This window comes from Schistocerca nitens, chromosome 1 (genome assembly GCF_023898315.1).
Source record: "Schistocerca nitens isolate TAMUIC-IGC-003100 chromosome 1, iqSchNite1.1, whole genome shotgun sequence".
Classification (NCBI taxonomy): Eukaryota; Metazoa; Arthropoda; class Insecta; order Orthoptera; family Acrididae; genus Schistocerca; species Schistocerca nitens.
In genome coordinates, this window is record NC_064614.1 from 789,428,623 (window position 1) to 789,440,627 (window position 12,005).

A 12,005-nucleotide genomic window follows, 5' to 3' on the forward strand; every position below is an offset into this window, starting at 1 on the left:
TTAAATCGGCCGCGGTCCTGTAGTACATGTCGGACCCACGTGTCGCCACTGTGTAATCGCAATCCTAGCGCCACCACATGGCAGGTCACAAGACACGGAATAGACCTCGCCCCAGTTGTACGGACGACATTGCTTGCGACTAGACCTACCAAGTCTTCCTCTCATTTGCCGAGAGACAGATTGAATAGCCTTCAGCTTAGTCCATAGCTACTACCTAGCAAGGCGCCATTTGTATCAGTGCTTATAGCTTACTACTATTCAAGAGATGTATTCCAACAAGAGAATAAAAGTTAAGTAACATCTACGTACTTTTCTTCTTATTCATTAATAAGTCTCATGTTCCAGAACTTCAAGCCCGTCTGCGTTAGTTTAGCGTGCACCTATCTACCTCATTGTGTCTATGCTGTATGAGCTAGACACAACATTATTTGGCGACGAGTAAAAGAGTTTGTATTGATTCGTTGTGTCATGGCTTCGCCACAATCTCCAGATGTACTGTCCGAATTTTTTCGCTTGCAGAATCAGCAGACGCAGGCGTTATTGGAAGCCCTTGGACAGCTCGTTCAGGGTCAACGTGCGCTGCAAAACGATGCGGCAGCCGCCGCTTCTTCGCTACCGCTGCCACAAAACGCTGTTGCACCTCCTTTTCGACCATACGTGGCGGCCGAGGAGACCTGGCACGAATGGTCTCGCCAGTTCAACTTTCACCTCGCCGCCTACAGAATACAAGGTAAAGAGCGGCAGCCGTTTTTGCTTTCTTGTGTCGGTGTGTCTACCTACCGTGTGATAGTGAAATTGTTTCCCCGACGCGACGTAGCAACTCTGTCCTACGACGAAATTTTGTCTGCTTTAGATGCCTATTTCAAAGAAACAGTTAATGTAGTTGCTAAACGGTATACGTTCTTTCGTACAAAACGTACGGCCGGTCAGACTAATAGGGAGTGGGTAGCAACTTTGCAAGGACTTACTAGGGAGTGTGCATTTGAATGTGACTGTGGACTTCCTTATTCAGACACTATGGTGCGTGATGCAATAGCACAGAACGTTTCTGATGTTCGCATAAGGGAACAGATTTTGAAACTAGTTAATCCCTCCCTTCAACAAGTGATAGACATATTGGATAGGCAAGACACACTTGACTTTGCTCAGGAATCATTTGAAACTTCGCCAGCCGTGTGTCACATTAACCGGCCCGCCGGCCGCGCTGCCCGGGACGCTACACGGCCCTCGCGCCCGTCCGCACAGCAGCGGCAGCCTAGCTCGCAAACACGTGCGCCGCGTAAGCGAGCAACTGCAGTGAAATCATGCCCGCGGTGTGCAACTAGACATTCGCGTGAAAATTGCCCGTCACGCCAAGCTATTTGCTTTTACTGCCAAAAGAAAGGACATGTTCAAAGTGTTTGCCAGAAAAAGCTTAGATCAGACAATCACACAAATTCCAGGCCTTTTGCTTCGCGCCGGAATCGAACCCAGGACAATCGGGCTCGTGGACCTTCGCCCATGGACATTCATGTGGTTCATTCCCACCCGTCCAGTGACGCTTTCGCTAACAGTGACTGTGTTCGTCCCACCAAAAGTGTGCGTCGACGTCGCCGGAATTCCCGTAAAGTCGCAAGTGCTTCTGTACCTGTATCAGTTCAAATTGCACGTGACAGTCGCTCTTGTCGTCAGCAGGACAATAAACTTTTTGTGGACTTAGACTTTGAAGGCAAAGTGATCCCCTTCCAGCTCGATACCGGAGCTGCAGTTTCATTGCTCAATCACGACACGTACAAACAACTGGGCGCCCCGCCGTTGCGTGCCGCAAATGTTAAGTTAACTAGTTACTCAGGACAACAGATCCCTGTGTTAGGACAGTGCAGCCTTCTTGCCACATACAAGGGACAAACGAAACTTGTGTCATTTTACGTTCTTCGTTCTGCTGGTGCAGTGAACTTGTTTGGTTTAGATTTGTTTCAATTGTTTAATTTGTCTATAGTAAATCAGGTCCTATCAGTGAATCAGACTGTGCCTTCCGCCAGTGTTTCTAGTCTTTGTGAAGAATTTGCAGACATTTTTGCACCGGGCCTTGGTTGCGCTAAGAACTATGCTGCACATTTGGAACTGAAAGACAACGCGCAACCGACATTTTTCAGAGCGCGCAATGTTCCCCACGCATTGCGTGATGAGGTCGCAAGAACATTGCACGATTTAGAATCTCAAGGTGTAATTGAACGTGTGCAGGCTTCTCTCTGGGCCTCACCCTTAGTAATTTTGCCGAAACCTTCCGGAAAACTGAGACTTTGTGTGGACTTCAAGGCAACTGTGAATCCACAACTTGTGACTGCTACTTTTCCTTTGCCCCGCCCGGAAGATCTTTTTGACAAACTGTGCCCGGGAAAATATTTTTCCAAATTGGACATAGCAGATGCGTACTTGCAGATACCTGTGGACGCAGACTCCCAGCGCGTCTTAGTGGTAAACACGCATCTTGGCTTGTATCGCATCAACAGACTGCCATTCGGGTGTGCATCCACACCTGCTTTATTTTAGCATTAATTCCAAACAGGTTTGTGCGCAATGCTTCTTCCATTTCAGCTCCGCTTCATCGCTTACGCCGTAAAGGTGTTCCGTTCGTCTGGACGAACGCGCCTTTCGCCAGTTGAAATCGGCGTTACTTTCAAATACTTGCCTTACGCCATTCGATCCCCAGAAACCCCTTTTGTTGATGGTAGATGCATCGGATTTCGGGATCGGTGCTGTGCTTGCGCACAACGATGGCTCGCATGATCGCCCTATTGCCTTTGCGTCCAAATTGCTCTCATCTGCGCAAAGAAATTATTCCCAGATAGAGAAAGAAGCTTTAGCTCTCGTGTTTGGTGTTACAAAGTTTCATGATTTCTTGTATGGTCGTCACTTTACAATCATCACGGACCACAAACCTTTGACATCGCTTTTTCATCCGAACAAGCCTGTACCTCCACGTACAGCGCAGAAATTCATTCGCTGGTCACTTTTTCTCTCGCAGTACCGCTACGATATCTTGTATCGGTCCACTGCTAAGCACGGAAACGCTGATGCGTTGTCCCGTTTGCCTGTTGCTGAGGATAAAGCATTCGATTCTTCCGAACTTGCTTGCATGTTCATTGATTCGGAAGCCGATGACGTGGTCGCATCGTTTCCGATTGATTTTCGTCGTGTAGCTACAGCCACAGCTGCTGATCCTGTCCTTGCTACTGTTTTGCGTTTTGTTGCTACGCAATGGCCCTTGTCAAAGTCACGGATCGAAGATCCTTTGGTTCGTCGTTTTTTTGCTCACAAGGAGAGACTTTTTGTCCGACGTGGTGTTTTGTTGTTGCGTTCCGATAATGATCAATCCCGAGTCGTGGTCCCACGTTCGTTCCGGTCCTCTGTCTTAAAGCTTCTCCACCAAGGACATTGGGGTATAGTGCGTACGAAACATCTTGCTCGTCAGCACTGTACTTGGTTCGGAATCGATGCTGCGATTACGAATATGTGCTCCTCTTGCGTGGCGTGTGCCGAACAACAATCCGCAGCGCCGCGGAAATTCTTTGCATGGCCGAAAGCCACTTCCCCTTGGCAACGCTTGCACATAGATTTTGCTGGTCCATTCTGGAATGCTCGATGGTTGGTTGTGGTCGATGCTTTCAGTAATTTTCCTTTTGTTGTCCGAATGTCTTCCACGACGTCTTCTGCCACAATCCACGCCTTGTCTGCTATCTTTTGCATTGAGGGTCTTCCGCAGACTATTGTTTCCGACAATGGCCCACAATTCATGTCCGCAGAATTCCAGTCATTCTGCAAGGCCAATGGTATTCAACATCTGACATCCGCGCCGTTTTCGCCTCAGTCACACGGTGCCGCTGAACGGTTGGTCCGGACTTTCAAGTCCCAGATGTTGAAATTGAAAGATTCGCATTCTCGGGAGGACGCTTTGTTGCTCTTTTTGTCTTCGTATCGCTCTCAGCCCCGCGATGGTCGCTCGCCGGCTGAATTGCTCCATGGTCGATCTCATCGCACCCTGATGTCTTTGCTGCATCCGCCGCATCAGGTTCCTGTGCAGCGGCAGACTCCTGCTTTTGCTCCTGGCGACGTTGTCTATTATCGCACCTATCGCGGTTCACGGCGTTGGCTCGCAGGGCGCATTCTTCGCTGCCTCGGCCGCGCGATGTATTTGGTTTTGGGGGCCTCTGGTGAGGTGCGTCGGCATCTCAATCAGCTGCGCCTCTGTCGTCGCCTGGGTTCTGCCGCTCCCCGTCTGCTTTCAGCGACGGTGCCGTCAGGTCAGCGCCTTGGGGACCCATCTACTGGCTCGCCTCATCCCCAGGTGTTCCCGACGCTGCCTTCCATTTTGCCTCATGGCGTCGCGCCGCCGCCGCAGCCGCCGCCGGCGCCGCCCGCAGTGGACGCGCCACTGCAGCCGCCACGCGCCTCCCTGGGTCACGCGCCGCCGCTCGCTTCCTGGGACCAGCCGTCCTCCGCCATGGACCTCTTGCCCGCTCCGGACCAGATGTCGTCTTCGCCCGTCGGGTGCTCCGACCACATGGAGGTCGACCCTTCGGCCCCTCTTGTCTCCTTACGTGCGCATACACCTCATGTTGACGTGCACCCTGGACTAGGTTTGCAGGTGTTTCCTAGCTCCCCTCGGACCGAATGGCCGGGTGCGGGTGGCACAGCCTCGCCTGTTGTTAGGCTCCCCACCTCATCGCATACGTCAACATGGGGTCCTCCCCACGGCGGGCGGAAGCCTTATCTCACGACCGTTCGCCGATTTGCGGGGGAGGAATGTGGTGTCACCGCCAGACACCACACTTGCTAGGTGGTAACTTAAATCGGCCGCGGTCCTGTAGTACATGTCGGACCCGCGTGTCGCCACTGTGTAATCGCAATCCTAGCGCCACCACATGGCAGGTCACAAGACACGGAATAGACCTCGCCCCAGTTGTACGGACGACATTGCTTGCGACTAGACCTACCAAGTCTTCCTCTCATTTGCCGAGAGACAGATTGAATAGCCTTCAGCTTAGTCCATAGCTACTACCTAGCAAGGCGCCATTTGTATCAGTGCTTATAGCTTACTACTATTCAAGAGATGTATTCCAACAAGAGAATAAAAGTTAAGTAACATCTACGTACTTTTCTTCTTATTCATTAATAAGTCTCATGTTCCAGAACTTCAAGCCCGTCTGCGTTAGTTTAGCGTGCACCTATCTACCTCATTGTGTCTATGCTGTATGAGCTAGACACAACACTTTATGTTCCCAAACAATGATGAAATGTTTACGGACGACAATGCATCACATCACCGGGCCACAGCCATTCATGACTGGTTTGGAGAACATTCTGGAGAAATCAAGTAAATAATTTTTCCACCCACTGAAAATTTGTGGGATATAACCGAGAGATCAGTTCATGCACAAAATCCTGCACCGGCAACACTTTCACAGTTGTGAACGGCTATAATGGCAGCATGGCTCATGTTTCTACAAGGGCTTCCAATGACTTGTCAAGTCCATGCCGTGTTGAGCTGCTGCACTACACTGGGCAAAAGAAGGTCCAACACAATATTGGGTGGTTTCCCATGACTTTTGACATGTCAAATACTAACCTGTGTTTCTATTTCCTCTACAGTATCATCTTCAGCAAACTGACTTGAGGTTATAATAAGTGGATCACCATCTTCACAGATTAGCTGATGACTGGAAGCATCGTTTGAGCTAGTATTCTGCAACAATTCACCAACCAATTTTTTTAAGAATTTTTTTCTAGATACTGCATAACTTAAGACAGTGAATCATCAAAAATGATAGCAAAGGCTCCTGAAAATGACATGAAACCAAATGATGATGATGATGATGATGATCATAATGATAATACCAATACTACTACTACTACTACTACTACTACTAATAATAATAATAATAATAATAATAATTTTTCAAAGAATGAACAAAAGCTACACCGTAGTAAATGTACAGTCTCTAGTCATTGTGGTAAACGAAAAACACTCACTCAGATGGAATAAATGAATTGTGGGCAACTGGAAGACATCTGTAAAATTCTAGAGAAGCATACAGGCTTTTAATACACAAATTGGTAAAAAGAGAAAATTACAAAACACTGTTGCACAGATCCTGTTCACTGTACAACAAATCAAAATGTGGAAAGCAACATATCAAAATGGGGAGAGAATCTTACAACTTTGCAAGGAATTCAATCCAATCATAAAATCAATTTTCTCCCAACAATTGTTCAGAAAACAGAAAACTTGGGATATTATCAAACCCCAACTTTTGTGAGTTCCCAACAGATCATGCTATTGGAAAAAAGGCACAAGAGCAGATCCAAAAAGCCAAACCCATAAGAAATGCAAGCCTCAACTCAGATCACTATCTCTCAAAGAAAGGTTCAGCTTCTTCCAAGGAACACCATCAGGGGTCTTCAGAGAAAAATCAACATGCTCTGTACAGAAATGCTCAAGTCTAACAAAAATTTCATCCAGAAGCTGATGTTGCAAGGACCATACAACCAAGAGCAACTACAAGAAACACTAACCAAGAGAGCTACCAAACCTGCCACACTAAAACAAGAAACATCCACAGGGGAGGGGGGGGGGGGGGGGGGGGAACGATGACGACGCAACAAATGTGATTTGATCTTGAGCAAAAACAGCTTACATGGCAGAAATGGAACCACAGAAGAACCAGGACAACCAGACAAAATTCCTGGACTTGATCAAACTCGCTGCCAAAGTTAATTGTGGGGTAAAACATGCTTTTGGTAAGAATTACCAAGTGCTCTGTGGATGCTGTTTTTGGATATGAGATGAATTACCTGTTGTTCATAAACAATTAGAACTTGCCCTTAGCACTGTCAAGTGATTGAATGTGTCCAGAGGCCTCCTAAGATACATAAACCAGATATGCTACAGGTACCTCTCGTACTGCCTCGTCTCCTTTACAGGAAGTAAAGGATCTGTCAACATTTATCCAATTGAACTTAGCTGCATATCATTGATAGGTCTAAGGGCCTTGTAACAAAGAGAGCGAGTCCCCTAACAAGTCTGAGGTGCTGTCTTCCACTCAAACCGAAACAGACCCAGCAAGACATATTTTTCTGTTGGCAAGCCTATTGTGTCCCACATCATGGGGAATGAATGGTAGGGACTTAATGGTGAATAATTGAACCTCTTAGTGAAATGACACCAAGCAATGGGAAAGACCACCTTGTGCTAGCTATGTGTATGTCTGGCAACCTCAATGAGGAGACTGTTCTGACTGCCATTGACAGAATAGGCTGTAATCTGTAACCGATTGTGGTGCAATGCATGCTGTCTGGGCTCCAAACTCATACCTGGATCATTCCAGTGACTGGCAGAGAATGCAGAGAAGACCAGCCTTGCTTGCAGAACTGCAGGAAAGCTCACAGTCTGCAGCATTCTCCCCAGAATTGATTGTGGCTCCCTGATTGCAAGTCGAGTTTTACACTTGAATCAGAGACTTCTAAGGTTCTATGAAAAGCTGGGCTGTGACTTCTTAGACTTACATCATAGAGCTGAGAACTGCAGGTTCTCCCAAATGGGTCAGGGGCTGTTACCCAGGTAGCTGACTGTACACTGAGCACACACAAGGGTTTCTTAGATTAGGCAACTCTTCCTTCAATTGAGAAAATGATAGCTGTACAAGATTCCTAAGAATTGGCATGAGATCCAAAGAAATTTTTCCCATAAATGAGACTATTAAAATCCTAGTGACCAAGTGTCGAACTATTTGCAACAAAATGGCAGAGAATGAAGCACTTTTAAAAAGCAGTGAAGCTTACATAATATTAAACCATGGAAAATCCATGATGGAATGTAATAATGAGTGTGGCTTAGCTGCCAGAGGCTGCAGTTGTGTGTGTGTGTGTGTGTGTGTGAGAGAGAGAGAGAGAGAGAGAGAGAGAGAGAGTTGCTTTTGCGTGTGTTGATGTTTGTGTGTCTGTCATCTACTTTCGACAAAGGCCTTGATGGCCGAAAGCTTATATTGTGACAGTCTTTTTGTTGTGCTTATCTGTGACTCAGCATCTCCATTATATGGTGAGTGGCAACTTTCCTTTAAATAATATTAGATACAGAAGACTCACTAAAACCCAAAATTGAAGTACAATTTTTGGGGTAAATCTAACTATATATCAAAAGGATAGGCCGATGGGAAATGGAAGGGGTGTATCCATCACAGAGGAACAAGAAATTCAAATTCACCAAAGTGGAAACTGAAGATGTGTGTGAGACTGTTGGGGATAAATTTATAACTGGATCTTTCTATCAGCCGCCACAACTATACCCAGAAGTAACTGAAAAATTCAGAGAAACACCCTCACCATTAATACATATGTTTCTCAGTCTTGCTGCCATTGATATTACTATCCAACAATCCATTGGGGCCAAGACACCCAGTCAAACAATAGTAAATGCCTTTTCTGAAAACTTCCTAGAACAGATAATTCAGGATTACACTCATGAAATAAATGCTTTGGATCTAATGACACTATATAGACATGACTTGTTTGAGGAATTCTGCACTGAACATAGCATTAGTGACCAAGAGACAGAGCGGTAGCGTTCTCGCTTCCCACGCCCGGGTTCGATTCCCGGCGGGGTCAGGGATTTTCTCTGCCTCGTGATGACTGGGTGTTGTGTGATGTCCTTAGGTTAGTTAGGTTTAAGTAGTTAAGTTCTAGGGGACTGATGACCATAGATGTTAAGTCCCATAATGCTCAGAGCCATTTGAACCAAGAGACAGTAGCAGCAACAACAAATGCACAAATGACAAAATAAGTAGAAAGATTTTCATGTTCAGAAAATTAGATAAAAAAGCAGTAATGTCATATCTTAACAAGGAACTATCTCAATGAGCAACTTGAATATTTAGCTCTGGTCAGAAGCATCTGGAGGAGTAAAGAAACTTATAAAAGAACAGCAATTACTGCACAATAGGTGTAAAACAATGTGTCCAACAATACACATTAAACAAAACATGTTTGGCAATACATGAAGCATTAAAAAAAGAGTACCATTCCAGAATCTTATTGAAAGACCTCTCACAGAACCCAAATAAATTCTGGTCACCTGTAAAGGCTGTCAGTAACACCAGTCTTAGTGTCCAGAGACTCATGGATGACACAGGAACTGAAACTGGGGGTAGCAAAGCAAAATTTGAAGTGGTAAACACAATTTTCAAATGTTCTTTCACAAGGGAAGATCCAAGAGTAATGTCCCAGTTTAATTCTCACACCACTGCTAAGAAGAGTAACATAGATAATAGTGTCAGTTATGATGAGAAACCTCAAGTATTGCTAAAACTGAAAATCGCTGGGGCCCAATGGAATCCCTATCAGATTTTCTATAGAATTTGCAGCTGTCTTAGGGCATATTTTAATCATAATAATCACAGATCCCTCAAACAAAAACTATGACAAGTGCCAAAAGAAAGAACAGGTAACACCCACCTACAAGAAGGGAAGCAGAAGTATTCCACAAAGCTACCATGAAATATCAATGACATCCATCTGTTGTAGAAAAATATATTCTGAGCTCATATGTACTGAGGTATATTGAATACAAGGACCTTCTCCCTATAAAACAGCACAGTTTCCAAAAATGATCCTGTGAAGCTCAACTTCTGCTTTTCTCACATGACTTCCAGGAAGCCACTGATTATGTCAGTCAGGTAAATGCAGTAATTTCTTGATTTCTGAAAACCACTTGACTCAGTACCACACCAATGTTTAATAATGAAAATACAATCACATGGGCCATCAAACAAAATTTGTGACTGGACTGAATACTTCTCAGTAGGTGGGTGCAGCACATTATCTTGGATGGAAAGTCGTTGACAGTTACAGAAGTAATTTCAGATATGAACCAGAGAAGTGTTTTGAAGACAATTTATTTATCTGTAATTAAGTACTAGGCCTATGTGAAAAGATCTGAATAAATATTCAATCAGATCTTGATAAGATTTCATAGTGGTGCAGAGATTGACAACTTATTTTAAATATTCAGAAACTTAAAATTTTTAGTTTAAAAAATGCAAAAACATTGTAGCCTACAATTAAAATATCAAAGACTCACAATCAGAATCAGTCAACTCATACAAATAGTCAGGTGTTAACATTTTGTAGCGGTATAGGATGAAATGATCGCATAGGATTAGTTGTAGGTAAAGCAGGTGGTAGACTTCAGTTCATTGATAGTATAGTAGGGAAATACAATCAATCTACAAGCGGAACTGTTTACAAAACTTTTGCGTGGCCCATCTTAGGATATTGCTCAGCAGGGTGGTTCCCATACAGAATAGGACTAACCATAGATACTGAACATATACATAGAAGGGCAGCATGAATAGTCACAGGTTTGTACAACCCACAGGAGAAAATCATAGAGATGCTGAAGTACCTGAGCTGGCAGATACTTAAAGACAGGCACCTAATATCCCATGAGTGTGTATTTAAAAAGTTTTAGTACCCTATATTAACTGAGGAATTTGGAAATATGCCACAAATCCTCAATGCATTGCTGCAGTACGGATGGAAAAAAAAGATGAGACTAATTACAGTGAGCACAGAACTAAGACTTTTTTTTCCATTCAATCTGTGAACAGAACTGGAAGAAACTGTAACACTTGGTACAATGAAAGTACCCTCTGCCATGCACTTGAAATTGGTATTGCTGAATATGGATATTGATGTAGATCTAGATGTACACACTGCTTGATGCAGTCATCAGCCTATTGCTTGCTGGTATCACACAGTCATCATCTAGGAGGGGAACTGAGATGAGTGCTATATACTTGATAAGAGAGGCAGGGGTTGGTAGCAAGTGGGCCATCTCACAAGTATATCATATGCAAACCTAGCTGGGATGCATACTAATAACAGATTGCTGCTGCCTATTCTCAGTCCTGATGTGTAGCCAGCACTTGTTGAAAATATACTCCTTGTTGCTGAAAGTGACAAAATGACATTTAGGCAGAGTACCAACCCTTAGGTGACTCTCCATTCAATCCAGATAATGATAGCTGAACGAAACCCAGAGTATCAGTGTAAGATTGAAAGAAATGCCTTCCACAGGTGAGGGTATTAAAATCCTTATGGTAAATTGCCGAATCATTTGCAACATGAAAAACAGTGAAGCTCACATAATACTGGGTACAGAAAGCTGGTTAAACCTGAAATTGATAGCAGTGAGATTTTTGGGGAAAATTTATGTCGTAGTAGACAGGAAACTCAAATACACTGAGACAGAAATTGAAGCTGCATGTGAGACTGTTTGGCCGAGACTCAGTATCATGGATGGGCATAAAATGACAATTGGATCCTTCTATCGTTCACCAGACTTATCTTCTGAAGTAACTGAAAAGTTTAGAGAAAACCTCACTTCACTTCTATGTAAGTTCCCCAACCACATTGTAATCACAGGAAAATGGGATATGAAGGTGATGTATTTGTTGTAGTAGACAGGAAACTCAAATACACTGAGACAGAAATTGAAGCTGCATGTGAGACTGTTTGGCCGAGAACCCAACATTTAGTTGGGAAAATCACAGTTTTATTAGTGGTGGATGTGACTAGGCATCCAGTGAAACATTAGTAAATGCCTTCTCTGAAAACTACCTAGAACAGATAGTTAGAAAATATATTAGCTCTAAAGGCAACAAAGAGACCTGACCTCTTTGAGGATGTCCACGTCAAAACTGGTATCACTGACCATGATGTGGTTGTGGCAACAATGATAACCAAAGTATAAAGAACAACTAAAAGAAGCAGAAGGGCATATATATACTCAGTAAACTAGATAATGAATTAGTAATGTCATACCTAAGTGAAGAGCTTGAAACTTCCAGCACAGGTCACGAACATGAAGAGGAACTAAGGATCAAGTTTAAAAGAAAAGTTGACCATGCACTGGATAGATATGTACCCAGTAGAATAGTTCATAATGGGAGGGAACCTCCCTAGTATAC

At 44.2% G+C, this 12,005-nt stretch overlaps 1 protein-coding gene across 1 annotated transcript in view; it reads right to left on the reverse strand.

Annotated features, from left to right (window-relative positions):
* The window catches only part of LOC126262144 (protein BANP-like), a 215,570-nt gene that overhangs the window by 101,976 nt on the left and 101,589 nt on the right, over positions 1 to 12,005 (reverse strand). Inside the window, exon 6 of the mRNA XM_049958597.1 lies at positions 5,609 to 5,725. Coding sequence (XP_049814554.1) covers positions 5,609 to 5,725 — 117 coding nt within the window. The remainder of the gene's footprint in view (positions 1 to 5,608; positions 5,726 to 12,005) is intronic.